Consider the following 25,196-nt stretch of genomic DNA (forward strand, 5'->3'; position numbering starts at 1 on the left):
TATAGGCCTTCACCTGGTGAACTTTTGGATGGAATCTAAATGAAGCTATTTAATGGTATTGTCTAAGGATGGCTGAGGTTTTACTCTTCTTTAAGGATTGAGGTGGGATACTAGATCCAGCTTTCTTATTTTCAGGATAGTTTTAATGTTCTATTGGGAGATGGCTCAGCTCTACGCCCCACATAGCCTATTATTTCTTCCTGAGTTTTAGGCCCAGACCTTTGAGTCCCTGGCACTTACTTTCGCTATGTAACAGGGAACCCAGAGAGAACAGAATGCTTAAGCTTTCATTGCTAGTGAATGGGAGAAGTTCCACCCCAGGGAATCATTACCATGGTGAGAACAATCTTAAAACTACAGATTGTCTCAGCAGACCTGGTCACCGAGGAGTGAGACTGAGCCAAAGGACTCACTTTATCACGTCCATCCCTTTCTCTCAGACCCATGGGACACTTGTATGGTGATGAGTCATTCTATCCAGCACCTGGTAACTAAGGATGCATGTGATAATTTGCTCTGTAGTCACTCTTGGGCGGTACTCAGCCCAGAGGTGAAGAGGGGTCATCATAGAGCATGGCGCTGGGGAGGCCTCACAGATGGAGGTGGATCCAGGTTGGTTTTGCAGGAAAGGCTGGAAGTGGACTTAAATAAGAAGTAATAAGTCTGGTTTGGGGGAACAGTGAGTGTAAAAGGTGTGGTTAAGGAGTGATGCATCGAACAGTTTTATTGCAGTGGAAGGTTTGTGTAAAACAAAGATGCTCAAAGGATGTCCAAGGCTCATAGGTTTGGTGGAGATGGCCCCTGGAACCGAAGAAGGGGAGGTGACTCGGCCTCCAGCCACGGCTCCGTGACTGTGATTCTGCATAAGGTTTCATTGGAAATCAAGGGTGAGATTGTGCTGCTTGGGTGTTTGAAATTCACCAGTGCAGGAGACTTCTACTTAAACATGGGGATTGAATGTGTGTTTATTTCTGTTCCTTCCTGAAAACTCACAAAAATGGCAATAAAGGTATAAACCGTCAATGATAAAGGAATGGAAGAGGGGAAACAGCATATGGGAGATATTAATCAGAATTTAGTTGCTGATAGATAAGTGGCAGAGCTGAGAAAGCTGAAACCCAAGCCTACAGTGTGGGCTGTCCACCAGGAAGTCAGCTGATTTGCTCCATGGAGCCCTGGAAAGCCTCAACTATGGAAGACGTGTGTGTGTGTGTGTGTGTGTGTGCGCACGCGCACGTTTGCAAGTGCAGGGAAAAGGTTCCTAGGTTGTAAAGATCCATCCCAAGATACATCCTGTTGGAATTTCAGAATGCCAAGAGAATATCTCAAAAGCTTCCAGGGCAAATAGAGTACCTATCAAAGAGCAGGAATTAAGAATGCCATCCTTCTCAACAACAACTATGGAGTATGATCCTCAAAATTCTGGTGAAAAATTATTTCTGTCTAGAAATCAAGTTTCAGCCATTTTTACACTGAAGTGTGAGAGTTGAAATAAAGGCATCTTCAGACAGGCAGAATTTCAGAAATTTAATTTTGCTGCACCCTTTCTCAGAAGCTACCCGTGATTTATTCCACCAGATAAGAGGAAACCAAGAAAGAAGCCATGAGATGCAGGCCACAGGAGACTCAATTAGGAGGCCAAAAGAGGTTCCCAAGAGAAAGGTGAAGGAAGATGACCTAGGACAATAATGGAGAGCAGGCCTGGAGGACGACTGCCCACCTTGCACAAAGGGCTCCGGGAGAGATGTGGCTAAGAGTTAAATGACCCCGAGAGGCCACCAGCCCTGTCAGAATCGGGGGGTGAATTAGTGATAGGTTCTTTTAAATCAGGCAGCATAAAACAATGCAGTTCTTAATTCCAGAGGGAGAAAAAGTTGTATAAGTAAGGAAATATGTTTATAGTATTCTACAAAGTCATAGTACAAACTCTGAATATTGCTTTAGTGATTTTTCTATTTGGAAGGAGGATGCAAAAGAGGGCTTTGTGTGTATTGTGGGGGTGGTGGGTGGAATACAATAACTAAATCCTCAAATTTATAGTGGAAAGTCCATAAGTAATGTCTAGATGGCAGAAGGCCAGAAATCATGGAATAAGTTCGTTGTTTGGAAGTGTGTATGTAAGCAGTAGAAGAAGCAGGTGTAAGTAGTAGAAGGAGTAGTTAGGAGTTGAACGTAGTTGCTTTTGAGGAGCAGGAGTCAGCAATGGGGAGAGGTAGGACAGGAGACATGGGTTTTTTTATGTGTCCCCTATAGTACTTTTTGTGTTTTTAAACTCTCTCTCTCTCTCTCTCTCTCTCTCTCTCTCTATATATATATATATATATATATATATATATATATATATATATATATACACTAGGGGCCCGGTGCACGAAATTCGTGCACTGGGTGTGTGTGTGGGGGGGAGAGTGTCCCTCAGCCCAGCCTGCCCCCTCTCACATACTGGGAGCCCTCAGGCATTGACCCCCATCACCCACCGATCGCCTGATCAGCCCCTTGCCCAGGCCTGACGCCTCTGCCAGAGGTGTCAGGCTTGGACAGGGGACCCCCATCTCCCCCCGATCACTGGCTCTGGCCCCCACCCAGGCCTGAGGCCTCTGGCCCAGGAATCATGCCTGGGCAGGGGACCCCCATCTCCCTCTGATCGCTTGCTCCACCCCCCGCCCAAGCCTGACGCCTCTGACCCAGGCTTCAGGCCTGGGTAAGGGGACCATCATATCCCCCCAATCCCCGGCTCCGCCCCCGACCCAGGCCTGATGCCTCGGCCAGAGGAGTTGACCCTCATCACCCTCCGATCACCAATCACCGGATCGGCCCCTTGACCAGGCCTGAGGCCTCCGGCAGAGGTGTCAGGCCTGGGCAGGGGACCCCCAGCTCCCCGCGGTTGCAGGCTCCGCCCCTGCCCAGGCCTAACGCCTCTGGCCTAGGCATCCGGCCCGGGCAGCGGGGACCCGCAGTGGCAGCGGGGGGTGCCGCAATCGTGGGCTTCGCTTTAGGCCCAGGCAAGGGACCCCTAGCTCCCGGGACTGCCAGCTTCGACCGTGCCCAGCTCCCATCGCTGGCTCCACCCCTACTTCCTGCTATCACTGGCCAGGGCGGCAAAGGCGCCTGATTCTCCGATCATGGCTGGGGGGCAGGGCAAAGGCGGCCCCAGGGCCGCCTTTGCCCTGCCCCCCAGCTCTTAGCTCCCCCCTGGGTTTCCGATCACTGTCAGTGGCAGGGGGCTTCTTCCTGCTTTCCCTTTCGCCTCCCTGCATTGTGCCTACATATGCAAATTAGCCGCCTTCTTGTTGGCAGTTAACTGCCAATCTTAGTTGGCAGTTAATTTGCATATAGCCCTGATTAGCCAATGAAAACGGTATTGCCATACGCCAATTACCATTTTTCTCTTTTATTAGTGTAGATAGTTCCTTTGATTAAAAAATAAAATGAGCCTGACCAGTGTGGCTCAGCGGTTGAGCATCAGCCCATGAACCAGGAGGTCACAGTTTGATTCCTGGTCAGGGCACATGCCTGGTAGTGTGCTTGATCCCCAGTAGGGGGTGTGCAGGAGCCGATCAGTGACTGTCATCATTGACGTTTCTTTCTCTTCCTCTCCCTTCCTCTCTCTGAAATCAATAAAAAATATATTTTAAAAATAAAATGAAAATCACTAGTTGAAAGGATTTATCATAAAGGAGGGCATTGGAGTCAGCTGAAATTTTGAGCAGGTTCATGACACACGAGGTCAGTCTGGTATGGTTATCTGGATGGCAGTTTATAGGCTGGGTTGGAGTGGGGAGATCAGTTCAGGGATAGTTGGATACAGAAATGCAAGTCAAGGGTAGAGAGACAACAGAATAAAAAGCTCTGGGGCTGAGTGCTTTATTGACAGTCAGCAGAGAAGGAAGAGTCAGGGAAGATGGTGTAGTTTACTCTGGGAGGACTGACCTGAAGAAGACAGGGAAAGACCTGTTTTCACCAGGTTTTCTCTCAGGTTTCGGGAGAGAGCCTTGGTGTTTAGTTGAATCCAAAGTGACATCAGGTGGTGAAGGCAGGACAGTATAGAGCAGTGGTTCTCAACCTTCCTAATGCCTCGACCCTTTAATACCGTTCCTCATGTTGTGGTGACCCCCAACCATAAAATTATTTTCATTGCTACGTCATAACTGTAATTTTGCTACTGTAAACAATACGTAATTATATATGTGTTTTCCGATGGTCTTAGGCAACCCCTGTGAAAGGGTCGTTCGACCCCCAAAGGGGTCTTGACCCACAGGTTGAGAACCGCTGATATAGTGGGTGCAAGCTAGACCAAATCTGGGAGCTAGCCATGAGGCTGGGAGCTGCTTGGGGGTAGCCATATCTAGGGAGGATTTGAGCTTAAAACAATCAGTGAAGAGAGTGCACCAAAAGTCATCTCAGTGTAGCCCTGAGTGTTGGGAAGATACCAACCTGAAGCATGATAGTCGTTTGAGTAAGATAAGAATTCAGAGAGAATGAAATGTGAAGGTAATCCGGAACAAAGTCCAACAGTTTAGAATCATGCAACACAATCTATATTGGGTTCTCTTTGCAGTGGACTAGTCCTATTTTCTTCAGTGATGTCTCTTAGCTTTTTTTTTTTTTTTTTTTTAATATATTTTATTGATCTTAGAGAGGAAGGGAGAGGGAGAGATAGAAACATCAGTGATGAGAGAGAATCATTGATCGGCTGCCTCCTGCATGTCCCCCACCGGGGACCGATCCCGCAGCCCAGGCATGTGCCCTTGGCCGGAATCAAACCTGGGACCCTTCAGTCCGCAGGCCAACGCTCTACCTATTGAGCCAAACCAGCTAGGGCATGTCTCTTAGCTTTTAATTTTTTTTTTTTAGTATTTCTTATCTTTAACCACTTTCCTTTCCACCCCTCCTTCATACTTAGAATGGAAAATTTCAAGCATACATCAAATTTGAGAGAATAATACAGTGAGTCTTTTGTAACCCTCACCTGGTTCTGACAATTAATAACATTTTATTTCATGTGACCTCTTAGGAGAGGGGCCAATGAATTTTAAAGCAAATCCCAGACATCATATCTTGTGATCCATGAACATATCACATATATCTCTAACAGATGGGGTGTTTTCTAAAATAACCAAAATACCATTATCCCACCCAACAAAATTAACACTATTTCCTTCTTTCATGTCATACCCAGTTTGCATGTCATTTTTCCTAGTTGTCTTGAAAGTGTTTTTATACTTGATTTGTTTGAATCAGATCCAGATTTAAGATCAAAACATTGCTTTTGGCTGATAGGCCTCATAAGTCTCTTTTAACCTATAAGTTCTCCTATCCCGCCCCCCCCCCCTTTTTCCCAGACCATTTATTTGTTGAAAATCATGGGCATTTGTCTTTTATAGTTTCTCATATTCTGGATGTGGCTAATTGTGACCTTCTGGTGTTGTGTAACATGCTTCTGTGTTCCTTATCTTTCCTGTAAACTGGTAGTTAGATATGGAGGCTTGATTAGGTTCAAATTCACCTTTAAAACTGAAGTGTAATTTACATACAATAAGATACACAGATCTCAGATGTGCTGTTTGCAGAGTTTTGACAAATGCATGTGCTTGTGTAGCCCACACCCCACCAAAATATAAAACATTTCCATCACCCCATGCAGATATGTCCCTCTCTTACTTTCTTTTGCTCACCTTCCCTTGTGTATGTGGAAATGCAATGGAACCTGTCAAGCATGGCTGAGGTTTTTACCATCTAGTCTATTTCTGCCTTGTCCATGGGAGTTTTAGGACCAACTTTGGAAAGGTTGTTTACTCACCAAAGATAATGTGGAGAGTCTTGCTGCCATTTGCACCAACCTTCCCATGACCATGCAACATGTTTTCACTGGCACCTTATATCAGGGTAATTTCAAAAGCCAATAAAAAAAAACCACGTGGGATCCAAATAGGCTTCAATAATGAAGAGAGTTTATTGGCTCATATAACAAAAGTCTAGATGTAGGTCCTGGTTTCAAGGGAAGCCTGAACTAGTAGCTCAACAATATCACCAAAGAGCTGGATTTCCCCCCACCTTCCTGCTCTGCCATCCACTGGGTCACCTTCACGTTGTTGGGTTCAAGATGGCAGCTAGTAGCTCCCAGACTGCATGCTTTCTCCGTCATATCCTGCAAGGAAGAGAGACTGCTTTTTCCAGAATTCCTAGCAAAACTATCAAGATTCACCGACTGACCGGCCTTTGTCCACTTTTGGTTTAGTCAATAGTTCAACTCCCGGGTTGGGAGTAGGGTCATCTTCCCTATAAATGGGAATCAGGAGCTAGTGGTAAGGAGGGATTGGTTGCTAAGGATGCAACCACAGATTTTCTCTATAATTATCTAAGCCTCAGAAGCTCTGTGATTGGGGCCTGCCTGGCTGTGCTTCCCCGCAAGCAGCCAAGCTCCTGTGCCAGACACCATCCTCCACCCTCCCTTGGCCCTTTCTTGTCAGCCATCTGAGATTTTGCTAGGATTTGAAGGTGGGGGTGGGGTGGGCACTGTATTCACGCTGAGTTTTACATTTCCAGCTGGGAGAAACGCACAGACCCCCGAGGCAGATTTTACTATGTGGATCACAACACTCGGACCACCACCTGGCAGCGCCCCACAGCGGAGTATGTGCGCAACTACGAGCAGTGGCAGTCACAGCGGAATCAGCTCCAGGGCGCCATGCAGCACTTCAGCCAAAGATTCCTCTACCAGGTGAGAGGGCAGAAATTGCAGCTTCGCCTAGTCTCCACTGACCTGTTGGGTGAGCAGGGAAAATGTCAGTGCCCTGACCCTGGGATTTTACTCATCACAGTGAAATTCCTCAAACTCCAGTGTTTCTAACTTAGTAACTCAATGCTCAGCCTCTGTGTCTAAGGCAGCGGTTCGCAACCTGTGGGTCGCGACCCCTGAAAATACATCCTGCATATCAGATATTTACATTATGATTCATAACAGTAGCAAAATTACAGTTATGAAGTAGCAACGAAAATAATTTTATGGTTGGGGGTCATCACAACATGAGGAACTGTATTAAAGGGTCGCGGCATCAGGAAGGTTGAGAACCACTGGACTCAATGTGTCTGAAGCTGAATTCACCATTTCTTTCATCATTGGATTTCTCATCTGGCCCTCCCATCCAAGTCCATTTACCCAGACTTAGAGCCTGGTCAGTGGTGACTTCTCCTATATCTCACCCTTTCAAATCAAAGCAACCACCCAGATCCTTCTCTTCTCATTGCTACTATGTTTCTTTAGATCTTTATTATCGGACAGATACTAAAGGATGGAAGGGCCTTTAAAGTTCATCTAGATCAGGGGTTGGCAAGCTATGGCCTGTGGGCCAGACTGGCCCTCACCTGATTTTGTTAATAAAGTTTTATTGGCACATAAGCACACCCTGTACTTGAGGTATTGATTGTGGCTGCTTCTAAGCTGTAATAGCAGAGTTAAGTAGTCACAACAGGGAGTATGTAGCCCATACAGCCTAAGATATTTACTGTCTGACCCTTTACAGAAAAAGTTTATTGACCCCCTAGGCTAGATCAACCTCCTGCTATCTAATTCTGGATTTTCCTCTGCCTCTTCCAACTGAATGGTTAGGGCAGCTTCTGAATTGTTCTCTTTGCTGCCATTCTCTCTCCTTTAATTCATACTGCCTGTTCCCACCAGAGTAGCACTGTCATTTCATCACTGTTAAAAAAAAAAATCACTGTAGAGGGTTTAAGGAAGGGGGGAGAGTGTTGCTCTACATTTATTACTGTCATTTTTAAAAAAAATTTACTGATTTTTTACAGCGAAGAAGGGAGAAGGATAGAGTTAGAAACATCAATGAGAGAGAAATATCTATCAGCTGCCTCTTGCACACTCCCTACTGGGGATGTGCCCGCAACCAAGGTACATGCCCTTGACCGGAATCGAACCTGGGACCCTTGAGTCCGCAGGCCGACGCTCTATCCATTGAGCCAAACCGGTTAGGGCAATTACTGTCATTTTTTATCACTGGCTCAAAAACTTTTGTGGTCATTACCTACAGAATAGCATTTAAATGTTCTACTCCAGAATTCAGAGTGGTCCCAAATGAACTGTCTATGGTTTCCCGTACTGTGAACCCTCTTAGCCCCACCTTCCTGAGTCTCCACTCCATTAGAGCTTCCACCAGTAACATGGTGGCTGGAGGGATCCCAGACACACGGCCTTTTGGGGAGGAAGGGGTAGGATTCCCAAGTTGGAACTCTGCATTTTCTCAGAGCACCTTGAACATGGAGCTTGGGATCTGTGTAGAACCCTCATAGGATGTGGTGGATTGGAGGTTGGAAACTTTGTGAGCTGGTCCACAACGTGTAATCCCTGTCACAAGAAAGAGCAGCTGAAATGCCCTGGTGGTCTACCAGGTGCAGTACTGCCTGAGACCTTATGCCAGGCCTCCCACTCTATAACCCCTTTCAATCATGCCTGGCATCCGATTCTGGCATGTTTCAAAATGGGATGGGATCTGGTCATCCTCTGCGTTTCAGAAATTGTTCTCATGAGCTGGGCCCCAAAGACCTTACCTGCCATTTGCGTGGGTGGTCCTTTGACTTCACGACAAGGACACATTTTAGGAGTCTCACATGGTTCTGTCTTCCTGCTTATCCAACTTCTCAAGTTAAAAAAGAATCCATTAAAGGGATCTTTTTTCTTCTCTAACAAGTACCAAGTAGGTCCTGTAGGTTGACCAAGATGCTTGGTATGTGAAAGGGAAGATCCCCGAGTTCACGTCTGCTTGGTCTTTTGTTCCGCTTACCTGCCTCTCATTTTAGCAGCTTCATTCTGGGGCTGCAGAGGAAGAACTTTGACTTGGAGGGTCTCCGAGAAGTAAAAATTAAGCACTAAAATTTTTCCCCTTCTTTTTAAGTACTCTAATACAGTTTTCTCAGCTTGGTTGGGTATTTAGGAGGGCTCTGGATGGCGGCGATGGTTCCCTTTTCTCCCTGAAACAAGACCCATATTTTTTGGTTCAGCTTTCAATGTCTCTCTGTTGATTTCCCTCCCCCTTGGGTTCGATTTGCCCCTCTTGTTTGCTGTGGTGCCATGTCCTGGTTACAAGTAAGAAGAGTCGCTTTCATGGAGTTATTTTGGGGTTTGGCCTTGGCCCAGGATTTGACGTGGTAGACTTAAGAGCTGATACTATACCAGCGGCCTCCCCTCCTCCTCTTTCTCCTGCGGGGCTGAAAGTGAGACCCGTTCTTTACTGCCCGCAGAGCACAAAATACAGTTCAAGATGGAAATCTAGGGAAGCCCAGATTGCAGACTCCCGCAGTTCCTTCCTGCCATCTGCCTCAACGCACATCTTTTTCGGTCTCTGTTGTTCCCTTATTTCTGACATGTTTTCCTGTCCTTACGGCCTGGTGCCTTTGTAGCTCATGATCATCATGCACATACTTGTGTTCGATGTGCACTTTCACTTTGCCCTGTTTTGGGTTCCCACTGCAGTCCACTGAGGATGCCCGGCCCGATCGTGCGCATTGTGTATTGTGACAGGACCCGTCTCACATCTACTACTATTTCTGCGACACCTCTTCCTTTGCTCCCGCTTTGGTCCTCTCCTAATAATCTAGTGTCGGCGGGACAGAAGCAAATCATTCTGTGGCTCCTAATATGAGGATGCCAAACTGCATTATCCAGAAACAGACAACCTGGTTCTCACTGTGCAGAGGCCCCGTGGCTTGGGCTCTCAAGCACCTGGGTTTTGTTCTGCACCCACTGAGTGCACCCTTTACAAAAAAAGGAGCCTGCCTTCCACACTGTAACCTTTATGGCCTTCCCAGAGCCTTTCTTGCCCTTGGTTTTATTTGCTAGACATTCTTTATTTCTGAGTTTGTATCTTAAAATATTACCGGAACTTGGTGCTTATTCCCCGAGAGACTTGAACTCACATGAGCTGTCTGGCTCACGGCCTGTCCCTCGGATCTCCCAACCAGCGGACGCTTCCCAGGAACATTGTTCAACAGCGTTCCTTTCTGTTCCTAGTGATAAAGGAAACTGTCTTGTCTCTTCGAGTCCTAGGATCTCTCTTCTGGCTATAATCCCTCCCGGCCCCTTTCTCTGTGCTTTTCTGCTGTGAGCCACCCACCTGCGATCGTGCATTCTGGGAAGTGTGGTGGGAGAGAAGGGCAGGTGGTCGGCTCCCAGTGCCTCCAGTTCCCGTGTTCCTGTTTATCAGTTTCTGGTCTCTATCTCCCTCCCTCCTGCTTCCTCTTCTCTCTTCTGACAGGCGTTGGAGGTGAGAGTAGGAGGATGCTGAAGACATTTTTAAAAATCACTTTAACAAAAGAGAGCCACCATTGTATGAAGTTTGTGACATTAAAAAGTCAAGGATTGAGAAAAGGGCTGATAATTTCTTTTTATTCTCCTCCCTGTGTTTTGTATGCTAGTCAGTGTTCATTTTGATGAATAATAGAAACCTGCTTGGTTAAGCTTAAGCAAAAAAAAATGTATCAAGTGGGAATTCACAGAACGATGAAGAACCTAACTCTGGCAGAAAACCAGGGGTAGGCAGGGCAAAGCGATGATCTGCCTAGGACATCGCTCATCTGTCTGCGGCCAAACACTCGGTGCTTCAATGGGCTGTGGTCTCTACTGAAGCAGTGAGGCGTCTCCAACAGCCCCCATGCTTTCTTTCCTGTCCCTGCAAATTTGGGTGGGAGCACCTGATTGGCTGTTCTTAAGTCATATGCCTACACTCTAGATGGTGTGTTATTTGCTAGCTGATAAATATTTTATATATATATTTTTTAATTGATTTTTTTACGAGAGGACGGGAGAGAGATAGAAACATCGATGAGAGAGACTTCGGTCAGCTGCCTCCTGCACGTCCCCTACTGGGGATGTGCCTGCAACCCAGGTACATGCCCTTGACCGGAATCGAACCTGGGACCCTTCAGTCCGCAGGCCGACGCTCTATCCCAGGGGTCCTCAAACTACGGCCCGTGGGCCACATGCAGCCCACCAAAAACATTTATCCGGCCCGCCGGGTGTTTTTGCCGCCGCTGCCTGTTGCTTAGCAGCCGACTAGTTTTTTTTTTTTAAACTATAGTCCGGCCCTCCAACGGTCTGAGGGACAGTGAACTGGCCCCCTGTTTAAAAAGTTTGAGGACCCCTGCTCTATCCACTGAGCCAAACCAGTTAGGGGGATGATAAATATTTTCTGTTTGTAGTTCAATGCAGGTCACAGAGACTGTCAGTAAAGACATTTGGTCTGTTGATTTATACAGTTAAGCAAAAGATGCCTGTAAGTCCACTGAAACCCACTTGGTACCCATTGGAGCCCCTCATTGCTTGTGGATTGTCCACCCATTCCAAGAAAAGACCTGAAGCAGCAAACATTTTGCACCAAATGCTTCTTTTAAATTCTTAAAATGACCTTTGCTGTAGTTCTTTCCTTCTTCAAGGTCATTGCCGCAGCTCAGTACTTGCCCCACGACATTGTATTTGGCTTCATTCTCTGAAATGCACGGGTGTTGCAAACAAACGTGGAGGAACTTGAGATGCTGCACCCTTCCCCCAGCAAAACGACCGCTGTGAATCTGGGAGATCTTTTTCAGTAACCATCAGACCAAACTGCATTGTGGTGGCGATACTGCGCACGTCCTCCACGGTACACCGATGGTAACGTGCCCTACATGGAGGACAGCCCGCTCCCCACACCTTGGTGCAGTTTCATTCTGCTGGGTTGGAGGCCCGCTGCTGAAAGGGGGCTCTGTCCCGTCAAGGAACCTATGGTTTCCAGACTTAAGCGTCTTTGTTGGAACTCACTTTGGAAGAGTTGCTTGTGCTGCCACCTTGGAAAGAAAGTTTCTCTGTCCTTTCAGCTGGGGGTGGAGGGTGGCCGTGAAAGGGGGTTCGTTGGCAGTTGAGCCCCACCAATGTTTTCTCAAGACGAGACTGAGCTCCATTCATCCTCATGCCTGTGTGTGGCTCCAAAGGGGCCAGCCAGGCAGCTCCCAGTCTGCACGGAGAACTTGATCCCCTAATGTAATGATTAAATTTTAGTAAGTGAAATAAAAATGTTTCAGAAAAGAGAGAGAGAGAGAGAGAGGGAGGAAGAAAGAAAGCGCAGAACAATACTTGTTTTATTTAACTATGAGGAGATTCTGACAGCACCCCCTTCCCCGCAGGATATGAGAACTCTTGGTTCGCGGCAGCCTCGCCCCAGGGACCTTGCAACAGAGTTTGGCTGGGGGTGGGGGGCTCTAAGGTAAACAGCGACCCTGAAGCCCTGGAGTCAGCTCCCCCTTCTTTCTCCTGTCTCCCCTTCTCTCTTGCCACCTCGCCCCCAGCCCCACCTCCCCAGACAGGCACACACAGAACACTGTGCAACTTCAGGTTCAGGCCGGAGGAGAATAAAGGTGCTTTGTGAAGGGAAGCAAAACATTCCTGGGGGAGGTGAGGGGCCTGGGGCATGAATGTGCCCTCAGTCTGGGCCGATGCTGCACACCCTGCTCCCTCTCCCAGCGCACCCAGGAGGGAGGTGCAGGGAGGAGGCCCAGCCCCCAGCCAGGAAGCTCTGGGCGTGGGCAGGGCTTGTGGGAATGATTTCATTGGAAAGGCCTGCGATATTTTTTCCCCTCCCGTGTGTGGTTCTTGGAGAAAGTTGGAGGTGGTGGTGATTTCAGTTGCCTTGGCCGCGCAGAGCAGGAGCTGAGCGGAGGCACTGGGCCGGCTGAGCTCGCCAGCAGCCCGGCTCTGGGCCCTTCGGCCATGCCTGGGGCCAGCCCGCTGCCTCCGGGGCCCTGGCCCGCCTTCATCTGCGCACCTCTTCCTCCCCCTCACTCCACCCTCGCCAAAACCTATCTGGGTCCTCAGCGTGCAGGGTTCTTTTTCAGTTTTTCTTTTTTGAAAAAGACTTTTGAGGGGAGCGGATGTCACCTAAAGCCCCACGATCTCCTCCACAAAGAGCCCAAATGTGGAAACGAGTTGTTGGCGTTTTTAGGTTTATCTTTCAATTTATTTTTACCCAGCGGCGTTTTTTAACCTCTGTGTTCTGCTGTTTCTTGTGTTTAGTCTTCGAGTGGTTCAACCGACCATGACCCACTGGGCCCCCTCCCTCCCGGCTGGGGTAAGTACCGAGTCCCGTGTCTGTCCCTCAGCCGCCCCTAGCGGGTGCTGCGCCCTGCTCCGTGCTCTCCCTGCGAGTCCTCTCTCCCCTCCCTCGGTTTCCCAGGTCACTGCTTTCCAGCACGCTCTGTGGGGATGCCCAGCCGGAGAAACTGCAGGCCATGGAGCGAGAGGGCAGGGAAAGAAATGGAGTCCCCCTGGCCGTAGCATTCCCCCGCCATAGCGGAAGGAGGGGGACGCTACGAAAGAAGTCCCCCGAGCGGCTGTGGTACTGTTGGGTTTTGGTCCTGACTTTCAAGGTGTCGACCCAACAACCCATCCTGTCACTAAGACGTTTTGACGTGGCTGATTCCCAGATGCATTTGTTTCAGGCCCGTGGCCATGTGATTGAAAGGAGCCACCTCGCCAAACCTTTCTTTGCAGCTGAGATGTTGGAGGACTGAGAGCATCTAGCTCAGCCTCATTTAGGGAGAAATGGGGCTCGGGGACATTCGGGGCGTGTGCCCTGGGTCAGGGCAGCTGAAGAGATGTGGACCTAACGCTGAGATGCTCCGACCCCTGAGCTAATGGAAGCCAGCTTTTTGGGGGAACACAGCTGTGAAAGGGGCCGCAGGGAAGCCAGCTGAGCGCTGGGCAGCGACTCTCTTGAAGTACACTGTTGCTAGCTAACGGCATCAGGCTGGCTTCTCCTTGTCATTGACAGCTGCCTCTTACCTGAGTCTTCGGTTTGATTTCCAGTAGTGTTAGATGGATATTTATGACTTGAGAGAAATTACAGGCGTCATGGCTTTTCTGGGATGGAGTGGTCATGCAAAGAGGGGTCATCAGAGACGGTGAGACTGGGTGCTTTCCGTCGCTGTCTGAGCTGGGTCAGGATTTTTTTCAGCAGGCAAGAGCTCCTGGGAGCTAAAGAGGACCGACCGTGTAGCAGGAATTGGCCTGTGCTGGGTTTAATTGATTGGTTAGGCCGGCAGAAGACAGTAAGTGCGGGTTTGGTGGTGTTCACAGATGGTATTAAGTTGGGCGGGGGCATGCTCCCCAGCGAAGATGGAGAGGCTGACAATGACAGGATGCGCATCTGAGCCCTTGGTGCAGACACAACTACTCCCTGGTAGTAATTTACGAGGTTGCATCAACCCCGTGGGACCTGCAGGGTATCACTTAGTGAATTACCGCAGCATTCCAGAGCACTGGAGGGACCTTCCCGTCCTCCTAGTGGGATATGTCAGTGAGGGAGGCCTCCACACAGTTGATTTTCTGCTAGAGAATCCACCTTGCTCCCTGAGCCGATGAAGGGCCATTGCTGTCTCAGAGACTGGCAGCAAGTCAAAGGCGAGGGCATCCCGCACAGGACCCCTGTCTAGATAGGGGGAAACTCAACAGATGAAACAAGAATCTGTAATGCTGTTTGGCAGCCAGTAGACCCTGTGACCTGGAGCTGGGGGCTCAGAGTTGCACCTTTCTCCATAGAGTCAAGTAATGTATTTCTGTACCAGTTTTGCTAAATGATGGTCACCACTAAGGGTGGCTGCAAGGACTTGTAAACAGTTCCCAGAAGCCACGTGTGACATATTTGACATGGGACTCGGAGCCACGCTTGGAGTCGGTGCTGTTTACAAATGATGAGGAAAACCCGACAAAACTAAAGGGTATGCGACTGAGAAAAAAGAACATCTGGCCGAGGGCCAGGGGCCTTCCTAATCAAATCCTTCGGGCTTTGTGTTGGCTTCTCCAGGGCTGGTGCAGGCATCGCCCCAGGGAGAGCGGAGATTGAACAGAAAGAGCAGCAAAACTAAACGAGAATTGCCTTTAGCAGGAGCCTGCTGCCAGGTCTGCTGTGTCCTCCTGCTCTCAGTCCTGCGTCCCTTCCTGCTCCTCCATGACAGACCCATGGTCCTTCCTGAGCGTCGGCTCAGGGGTCGGGGCATCTCAGCGTTAGGTCCACCTCTCCTCAGCTGCCCTGATCCCTGGGCATGAGCCCGAATGTTCCCGAGTCCATTTCTCCCTAAATGAGGCTGAGCTAGATGCTCTCGGGACTCTCCCAGCCCCAAAGTATGAAATTGTTTGCAGCAAAGCAGTTCCGAGGCACCACACGAGGCCCCCCATGCAGGGAGCAGTGCCAGAGGCAAGGGCACAGGCCTCAGACCTGAGGGCAGATCCCGCAGCCTGGTGGTGAGCTGACTGAGGCCCCGGCAGAGCAGAGGTGGAGGGTCCAGTTGAGAGCAGAAGCCTCTGGCTGGGAGCCCTTCCCTCCCGCAGGTCCCTCTCGGGAAGCCTGTGTTCAGTGGGACAGCCCCACAGCGCTTCTGAGGTGGGGGGAGCTCTGCAGCAATTCTGGGCCCCTTCTCTTGACTCCTTTTGTGTGTGTGTTGTTTTTTTTTTATCGATGAATGGATACCAGGTAAGATATACGGAGACCAAAGTCTTGGGTTGGTAATGGGAATGTTGCAGCCTGACACTTGAGGCAAGGGGATGGGACCCCCCCAGTTCTGCTTCTTTTATATTTTAGTTTCCCTGTTAGGTTCTGGAACTGATTGTGTTTATTTTTTTAATTTTTCCCTGTCATTGTAAGTGAGAGAGGGCCATTAGCATCATTTGTTCTCAAGATAGAAACAGATTTGAAGCCTCAGAAACTTCCTGGGGAAGGTGACCTGTCTTGGGTTCAGAGCCTTGCCCTGAGTTTTGCCTTCCAGCCACTCAGAGCTGATAGGGTGTCCCTTTTAACCTTTTCCAGGGCCCGGAATCCCCACTAGACTCAGGTCTGCTCCTGAAGCCCAGATTTCCTCCCTAGAGGACCCCAGAGCCATCCTCCGTGCACAGGCAAAGAGCAAGAGAGTAAGGATTGTCCAGAGGAGAGAGAGAGAATGTCTGAGCTCTCCCAAATGCTGGACGCATGCCCTTAGGTGTGAGCGCTAGATGGGCGTTGTAAGTGCCGCAGCCCCTGCATTTATTTGCACATATGCAACATAGAGGTTTTGCTGGGACGTGAGAGTTTTAGAACAAAACTTTGCCTCTGAGGAGAAAAAAGACCAAGGGAGGGTAGGTGGAGTGCTGATCAGAGAGGTGTGAGGGAAATGCAACCCCCACAGGCGCCTGGGTCCCTGCATCTGGTGGGCAGAGCGGTGGCAGGACCAGAGACCAGCTGTCAGGGACTTGGTGGGGCCAGGGGTGGGGGGTGGGCATGGGTGAGGGCCTCCACTTTGCACACAGCTGGATGCAATTAGGCCTCTGGTTTCAGCTGGGCTGCTCCCCCTCCGTGTTGCCACACTGCCCCCCGCCCTCCAACCAACCAACCGAAGACAGTGCTTGATCCTGAGCTGGAAATGTGACTGTCCCTCCACCACTCCCCACTAGGGCAAGATTCTCTTTGTCCTTTTTGCCAGTGACAGATGTGTGTGAGCTGGGCTTTTATTGGATAAACTTCTCTAACAGGGCGGGAACAGCGGCGGCAAGTCAGACCCCAGCACCTGGAAAGGGGCACCCAGAGCGGGAGAGAACAGGGCTCAAGATGTCCCAATCTGACTGTCCTCCTTTCTTTCTTCTCCCTGGCAGAGAAGAGACAGGACAACGGACGGGTGTATTACGTGAACCATAACACGCGCACCACCCAGTGGGAGGACCCTCGGACCCAGGGGTAAGGGCTCGGGCTGGGAGGGGGCCCTGTGCAGCTCAGCACTGGCTGATGGCCTTGGACTGCATTTGTCCTCTATGGCCAGTGTTCTGGGACCTTCAGCCACACACAAGTGCCTGGAGACCCTCGTGTTACAGTGTCAGCCGAATGAGAGCCTAAAGGGGCTCCTTAAATTGACTTTCCTGGTAGCTGTGTTGACTGTGCACGCTGCTGATAACATGACTTCACCCTGTGCTCCCCCACCCAAGCTGGTCTGGGACTGGGGCAGTTGGTGCCTCAGGATTGCTGGTGGCCACTCAGGCTATGGCCATGGCCATGGCCACTGAGGGCTGGTTCTTGGGCCTTGGGGCAGTAAACGACCTCTCTGTTCTTCACAACTGTCCTCATGACTTGGGTGGTACCAGGTACCGTTCCTCAAGGAAAAGCTTTGCAGAACCTGGGTGAAAGCAGAGAGAAAGGAGTACTTTGGGGACCCCAGCCTCCTAAGCATTGAGGCCCAGAAGGTGAGGCCAGCCCTAACCCCCCTCTTCCTCTTCCCGTGTTGGCAGGATGATCCAGGAGCCAGCTCTGCCCCCAGGGTGGGAGATGAAGTACACCAACGAGGGGGTGCGCTACTTCGTGGACCACAATACCCGTACCACCACCTTTAAGGATCCTCGCCCAGGGTTTGAGTCAGGGTAAGGACTTGCCACAGGCGACAGCAGTATCCATGTTCAGCTGCTCTCACTGCCCTCTAGTGACCAATTTCCATGTCACATCAGCAGGGCTGGGGAAGGAGGGGGCCACCCCAGTTATTCAGAGTAACACCAGTGGTTTCCTCTCTCTCTCTCAAAGCAAAAATCTGTCGTTATTTCTAGGTTTTTTGTTTGTTTTACTTCTCAAATCTGCCAAAGATTTTAAAGGCAGTCACTTCCTCTCTTTTATGCCTTAACTTACTCGTCTTTAAAATAGCACCAGCTGTCCTTAGGGCTAACAGATATATTGCTAGTTTTTGAGAAATCACAGATTCCAGAACTTCTTTGCTCTTCCCAGGGCGAAGCAAGGTTCCCCTGGTGCCTATGACCGAAGTTTCCGGTGGAAGTATCACCAGTTCCGTTTCCTCTGCCATGTGAGTTCTGGTGCTGGGCCGTCCCTGCAGGGTGGGGTGGTGGACTTGTTTCAGCTCGATTTCCGAGCCCAGCAGCAGTCTGGTCAGCTGGGGGCAGGCCACTGATCTGACCCCGACCCAGCCGTTGTTTGACATTGTCTCCAGGAAGCCAGCTCCCATTCCTAGGGACCAGGCTCTCCTCTCCTGGCCCAGGGAGACAGGGAAACGTCCTCATACAGACAGGAGACCAGACTGAATAATTACCTCCTGAGGCCTGATTCAAGGTTTATCTTTTCTCCTTGCAGTCAAATGCCCTCCCCAGCCACGTGAAGATCAGCGTTTCCAGGCAGACACTTTTTGAGGATTCTTTCCAACAGGTTAGAAAATAATTATGGTATCTATCTAAGTCCAGAAGCAGGTGAAAGGCCCCCTCCCAGCACCCCGTCTTCTATCACGTGGCCTATTAAACCCACACAGTAGAGTATCCAAGGCCTGGGCCTCGGTGAGTGCTGTCTGTCCCCTGCCCACTGCCCCCAGTTGCCTTGAAGGGAGAGTGGCAGGGTGGCCATGATGCTCTGTCTCCCCAGATCATGAACATGAAACCCTACGACCTGCGCCGCCGGCTCTACATCATCATGCGTGGCGAGGAGGGCCTGGACTACGGGGGCATTGCCAGGTGAGTCGGTGCCCCGGGAAGGCTGCGCTGCACCCCACTTCCCCAGGGTACTGGGCCTGTGGCCGGAAAGCTGCCTCCTCCTTGCTCAGATTGGTTGCCAGTGCCCTTACACTTCTTCAGGAGTGGGCACGGTTATGGCCAGTTCGAATGCTGGAACTGGGTCCCAGGGTTCCCTGCTGGGCTGGGCACTAACCTTTAGTTACTGGGTCATGGGGGCCCCAGAGGGACAGCTCAGGGCAATGGCTCCTTTACCAACCAATCTGTCATTATTTCTGTGCTTGAACACCATCTGCTGCACCGGTGGGCAGCAGCTAAATATCGGTGCCATGTGGTCGTCCATTAAAATCACCCCTGGACTTCTCCTACTTTTAAGGCCGCTGGGGCAGGTTAAGTGGGGGCATCTTGGTACATACCCGGCATGGATAAGCTGTGTCACAATCCAAAGGGCCTTGACCAGCATTCAGCTGCATGTTACTCACACAGGGTCAGTACAGTTCAAACGGCCGACACAACCCCCAAAAGAGCCCAAAGCATTGTTTCGCCCTCACCGTAGCCCACCTACAAAAGTTAGCAGACTCTCTAGCAAAAAGTTGCTTTGGACGATGGGGCTGAAGGGCCCCGGCAGAGAGGAGGAGTATCTTAGCCTGTGGTGACTGCTCGGCTCACTCACCTATCTCGGAGTGGGGACATCTCGCTTGGTGTTGGGTTAACTTGCTGCTGGTCCTCTGTTCGTTGGTGGCTTTGCCCTCTGTGTTGGCCCCGTGGATCGATGGCTGTCTTTCCCGTGGTGACCGTGGTGACCTCCTCTCCAGGCTCTGCTTGGTGGGCTTCTGGTGTGGCTCCCGCCCTGTGTGTGTCCGTCTCTCTGTGTCCTGCCAGTGGTTTTACCCTATGGTAGGTTACGTCATGCTGTTCTACCACAGGGTAGAACCACGGACAGGATACCGGGGTACCCTCTGCATCGAAGGACTCCTCGTCTGCCTGGCCACAAACAGCCCAGCAGCCAGGGACTGGCCTCGTTGGGTTGTCCCCCTGTGGGTTTAGCTGAAGCCCAAAAGGACTCTGAATTCTGGTTTGAGGCTTGTACCTAGAGTGCAAAGAGATGCTAAGGCCTGGGTGTTGGTTCAGATGAACATGCAGAAGGACAAGCAAGGTCTGGTAATGGGGCCTGGGGGAGGAGCGGGCAAAGTGCAAGGAAAGCAAGAGACCTGCGGTGGGAGTGAGGTTTATAGTCTGCAGGCAGCATGGATCACAGTTCATGCATCAGGAGGTGGGAATGCATTAGCATGTGTTCATGTTACGCCACCTGCTCAGGTTGGGTGGAAGCGGGGTGGCTGCTATTCATACAGCATCACTGCAAGATTTAGAAAAAGATGCCTTATTTCAAGACACTTCCATGTTGGAAAATGGTGGCGATATTCTGGCTTTTACAGAAAGAAACAGCTTGGCTGCAGGAAAGTTGTTGCAATAAATGTGCAAGTCTATGATGTTTTGCCATAGTACTCTTGTGTAGTGCACAGCCTGCACAGCTGTGCATGGTGGCCCCGGGGTGCCAGGGGCCATTGCCATTAAGATGTAAAGTCCTGGATGCCCACCCGGAGCCGACACACTCACGTTTTCCTGAGCGTCACCCTCAAGCGTGGCTGTCGTCCTCGCTCACCCTGGGTCTGACCCCACCCTGTCCACTGACCTGCTGTTACTTCAGGTTAGCCAGCTGCTGGCTCGCCTGCCCAGGACCCGTGTCTCCAGAGCAGCTGAGGAGGACGGCAGAGGAGCGGTGCGCCTCCAGCCCGCGTGCAGGGGAGGATCCGCTAGTCCTGTTTCTCTCTCTCTCTCTCTCTCTCTCTCACAGAGAGTGGTTTTTCCTCCTGTCCCATGAGGTGCTCAACCCCATGTATTGCTTATTCGAATACGCCGGGAAGAACAATTACTGCCTGCAGATCAACCCCGCCTCCTCCATCAACCCCGACCACCTCACCTACTTCCGCTTCATCGGCAGGTTCATCGCCATGGTAAGGTTCATTGCCACGAGACCTCCAGGGAGGGGGGCAGCCGAGGAGCCAGACCCTACACACCCTAGCAGCGCCACTGTCATCCTCACGGAACTAACTAAACATGCAAAAAGCCAGAGAGAGTTCGGGACTAGTTCGGACTTCTCTCAGTGCCCACCCACGGGCGTCGAGCGGGTTTCTCCATGGTGACCTGTGGAGGACTCGTCGAGCCAAAGCCAGGGCCCTGGGTCGTCACAGGCTTCACAAGTGCTCTTCTGAGGGTGTTGGGGTGATGGGCTGAGCACACATAACTGCCCACCTGCCGCCCACCTCTGGGGGTGCCAGCACCGGCCACCAGCCCAGGGTGGGAGCATTGGGGACTGTCCTGCTGAGACACTGGCCTGTGTCAGGGGATATGGAATCTGCACTGGCTTAGAACAGACCCTAGTAGACTGGGTGGTGCCCGATGGAGGAGGGAGCTGGCAGGAGCTGGCAGGGTAGGGAAGGGGTGGCACGCTTTATCTGTACTTACCTAGAAATAGGAACATACCGTGAACAGGGCAGGGGGTCATGTCACGTGCATCCGGTTGAATGTCTCCTGAGGGTGGAGAAGCAGGACTGAGGAGGGGAACCCACGGGAGCCCCACTGCCATATTTGGTAGTTGCTGTTTCACTGCTAACTTTCCTTTACTTCGCCCTATTCCCCTCTCGGGAGGGCCCAAGAGCCGGTGACTAAATATGTCCCTTCCTCTGGTCTGGAAGTTTTTGGCCAAGGTGTTGGGCTCAGGAAGTGGGCACATTTTTCCCAGGTCCAGAGATTTGCTTGGCCCAGCAGCCGCCAGGCCAGTAAAACCCTAGACTATTACTCACCACTGGCCCGCCAGCTCTCGCCGTCAGCGGCGTCTGCATTATTTTTGGCTGCTGGTGCTGCCCAGCTCTGAGCATCGGCGAGTCAGGGCTGCCACCGGGAGCTGTGCTGAGCGAGTCTTCTCTGTGAGTGTGGGCGCATCTTTGCTAGAGCCGGGAGCCGGCAGGCAGGTGTGCCAGGCAGGCAGCAGGCCCGAGGTGGGTTCCTGAGCAGGCGGCTCTGCTCCGTCCCTGTGGTCTGCAGGTCAGAGAAGAGTCTGTCCCCAGGTCCCCGTCAGGACACAGGACGGAGTGCTGCCTATTTCCCAGACCCTCCCTTGGGGCCTGGGGTAGCTGGATGCATGGTGCTCTCCGGGCAGAGGGCAGCGGACGGTGCCCGGGCTCTGATGCAGAGCACCCTGGAGCCTGCCTGCAGGAACGCAAACCTCTGCTGTGCGTCCCCCCTCCCAGGCTCTGTACCACGGGAAGTTCATTGACACGGGCTTCACCCTCCCTTTCTACAAGCGGATGCTCAACAAGAGACCGACGCTGAAGGACCTGGAGTCCATCGACCCCGAATTCTACAACTCCATCATCTGGATCAAGTGAGCCCCTCGCTCACCTCGTATTGGGGGGAGAGTAGGTACCCACGGCCTTTATTTTCTTTGCCATAGTGGCCTCTGGGCCTCACCCAGGCTGCCTGGGTGTTGGTGGAGATGCTCAGCTTCTAGGTGCCCATGAGGCAGCTCCGGAATTCTCTCCTTGCGTCAGGCAGAGGCCCGTGCTGCTGTCCCCGGTCCTGGGACACGTCCTCGTGTCCCAGGGGCACTAAAGTGAGTGGTAGAGCGGGATCGAGGGAAGACCCTTCTGTGACAGACGTCTTCCCTCTTGTGCTCTCGTGCCCCCAGAGAGAACAACCTAGAGGAGTGTGGCCTCGAGCTGTACTTCATCCAGGACATGGAGATTTTGGGCAAGGTGACGACCCACGAGCTGAAGGAAGGTGGCGAGAGCATCCGAGTGACGGAGGAGAACAAGGAGGAGTACATCATGTGAGTCTCAAGTGCTGGGAGACGGAGTGAGGGTGCGGGAGCAGAGGCACAGCAGCCCGCGCATGGCCCATAGGTCTCCAGGGGTCACAGAAACCCCCATTTTGCATGGCCTTCAGATGGCGGCCCGTGGATGGTCACATGCTGACCAGAGCTGGGGAGCCAGAGCCCAGAGCCCTGTGGCAGCTCCTTCTTGCTCTCTGGTTTCCCACATGGTGGACTTAGGGCTGCAGGGCTGACTCTCTTTGACGAGTCCTGAAACGCAGACATCTTTCTTTTCTTTCTGGTCCTGTGTGCTCAGACCCACCATCTCACGTGCGTGTGTGCATGCGTTCACCTGTGCGTGTTCTCCAGGTCTCAGTCTAGTCTGTTAACATCCATACGTCTGAGGCTCAGGCGGCGGCAGGAGGAGGAGGTGCTGGTGGTGATTTCAGATTCAGTATCTCCGGGCTGCTGGGAGGGTTAAGAGGTTCTGCTCTGGGGCGGCAGCAGCCGGGGCTCGCAGCCCAGAAGTGGGAAGTTGAGTCTCAGCAGATTCCTCTCGGGCTCCACCAACAGGCTGTCTTTGTTTCAGGCTGCTGACCGACTGGCGTTTCACCCGGGGCGTGGAGGAGCAGACCAAAGCCTTCCTAGACGGCTTCAACGAGGTGGCCCCCTTGGAGTGGCTGCGCTACTTTGATGAGAAAGAGCTAGAGGTGAGAACTACGGTTGTTGGGACCCTGAGCCCCTGCCTCTGGGGCGATCCTGCCCTTGGATAGCCTCACTGTGTACCCACAGAAATGCCCCGTAGAACCCATACTGCCCAGGACTGTAGCAACAAGCAAATAACTTTGATTTGGGTCCTCACACCCACCCTTCCCTGGCCCCTGGTGTGAGGGGGTCCATGTGCAAGATTTGTGCTGTCCCTATGATTAAAACTGCCAGCAGAAGTAGTTGGCAGTGCCTGGGGCGGTTCCACCTGGTGGCCGGAGGGCTGGAGCGGCTGACGCCCTTTCTCTCGCAGCTGATGCTGTGCGGAATGCAGGAGATAGACATGAACGACTGGCAGAAGAACACCATCTACCGGCACTACACCAAGAACAGCAAGCAGATCCAGTGGTTCTGGCAGGTGGGTCCTGCCAGGTCATCGCAGCCCCCAAGGGACACGAGACCCGACTAGAACTCAAGCCCAAGGACTCTGCTGTGTTATCACCTCCCCGACCTTTGGCACTCTCCTCATCTCCCCCAGCAACTTGCAAAAGGAGATGAGAAACCCAGTCTCAGGACAGATGGAGCTGTTGCAGCTGGGTGGTGGCCAGTGCATTGGACAGGAGTGTCGGTGGTCAGCTGGGATAGCTCTAAACGCCAGTGTGTGGTAGGGGGGCCCGCAGGCAGGGGAACGCTCCCATAGGTCACGTGGTTTCCTTCCAGTCATGCGGGATGAGAAAGCATTCAGAGAAACTCCTGTATGTAAGGAGCTGTGTGTGGGTGGTGGTGTCATTCTGAAGTATAGCAAATACACAGAAAGAGAATAACTGTTTTGGTTGAGGTGAAATTCGACATACCATAAAACTTACCATGTTAAGCATTTTAAAGTGTATAGTGCAGTGGCTTTTGTGCAACCATCATGATTAGCTAATTCCAGAACAGTTCATCCTCCTTCCCCCCAACCCTACCCCCCCCCAAAAAAACACCAACCTGTACCCATTTTTAAGTAGCCACTCCCATTTTTTGTATATCTTAGAAAGTAGAACTTGGAGAAGAGAATACCAAGGTGTTCTGAGACAGCCATACCCCGTGGACTGACGGGGATGTTCTATAAAGACAGCCTCTTAGAGGGAGCAGCTTAGGGGTTTCCCAGGTGGGTGGCTGTCACCCCCGGCCGTCCGGGCTTTGTGTGCTCAGCCTTAAAGAGGAGAGTTACAGAGTCGGGTGAGGTGCTGGGCCACGGGAGTCACCTGACTGCTTCGATTCTCGGAGTTGCAGGTGGTGAAGGAGATGGACAACGAGAAGAGTATCCGGCTGCTGCAGTTTGTTACAGGGACCTGCCGCCTGCCTGTCGGGGGATTTGCCGAACTCATTGGTGCGTCTCCCCTTGCCCTGCTGGCACCCCTGGGTGGGGGTGAGGATGGCTCAGGGAGGGTGGGACCTAGTGACTTCCTGGAAGCAAGTCCGTGGGAGGGGCAAGAGCTGTGGCCTCCGCCTCCCGGGCTGAGACATCTGTGGGCGGAGCCAGAGGGTCCTGTCTTAGGGAGGGACGGCCCTGTTATAGGAGATGTGTTTCTTTGGATAACAGGTAGCAACGGACCACAGAAGTTTTGCATCGACAAGGTTGGCAAGGAAACCTGGCTGCCCCGAAGCCATACCTGGTGAGCCTGCTGGTTCTACTGGGATGTGGCCGGAACCTCACAGACCCGATGCACCCCTGAGGGCAGCCCAGTAGACAGGGCAACTTTGGGGCCTTGAGTCCAGCAACTTTTGCATGTCTGTGGCTGTTGGGTTGAAGGGAGGGGCTGTGATATGCCAGCCGCCTTTGTCTGGGCCTCTGATCTTTCAGGAGTTGTGGCAGCAGACATACCCCCTGGCCGTCATATTGGGTATTAGATATCGAAGCACTTATACTCCAGCAGGCAAAGAGCTGCTGCCCCAAGTGCCCTCTTGCCTACTCCCCATTTCCCCAGCTGCCTGGTCTCTCTCCTAACCCCTCTGTGGTCCAAGAACCTGAAGCATTAAGGCCCCAAGAGCAGGGTCCTTGACATCCCTGTTTCCGCATCTCGCCAGCTGGTGGGGGTGGTGGTCGAGCCACAGTCGCCTCAACGCTCTTGAACCTCCTCG

At 51.7% G+C, this 25,196-nt stretch overlaps 1 protein-coding gene across 1 annotated transcript in view; it reads left to right on the forward strand.

Annotated features, from left to right (window-relative positions):
- Positions 1-25,196, forward strand: part of WWP2 (WW domain containing E3 ubiquitin protein ligase 2) — a 119,723-nt gene that overhangs the window by 92,649 nt on the left and 1,878 nt on the right. The window contains exons 10-23 of the mRNA XM_081107031.1: positions 6,547-6,721; positions 13,052-13,106; positions 16,658-16,739; positions 17,285-17,413; positions 17,769-17,844; positions 18,129-18,200; positions 18,411-18,499; positions 20,352-20,511; positions 21,808-21,941; positions 22,245-22,385; positions 22,957-23,077; positions 23,386-23,490; positions 24,348-24,444; positions 24,658-24,730. Coding sequence (XP_080963157.1) covers positions 6,547-6,721; positions 13,052-13,106; positions 16,658-16,739; positions 17,285-17,413; positions 17,769-17,844; positions 18,129-18,200; positions 18,411-18,499; positions 20,352-20,511; positions 21,808-21,941; positions 22,245-22,385; positions 22,957-23,077; positions 23,386-23,490; positions 24,348-24,444; positions 24,658-24,730 — 1,509 coding nt within the window. The remainder of the gene's footprint in view (positions 1-6,546; positions 6,722-13,051; positions 13,107-16,657; positions 16,740-17,284; positions 17,414-17,768; positions 17,845-18,128; positions 18,201-18,410; positions 18,500-20,351; positions 20,512-21,807; positions 21,942-22,244; positions 22,386-22,956; positions 23,078-23,385; positions 23,491-24,347; positions 24,445-24,657; positions 24,731-25,196) is intronic.

The sequence above is a fragment of the Myotis nattereri genome, assembly GCF_964212035.1.
Source record: "Myotis nattereri genome assembly, chromosome: 15".
Classification (NCBI taxonomy): domain Eukaryota; kingdom Metazoa; phylum Chordata; class Mammalia; order Chiroptera; family Vespertilionidae; genus Myotis; species Myotis nattereri.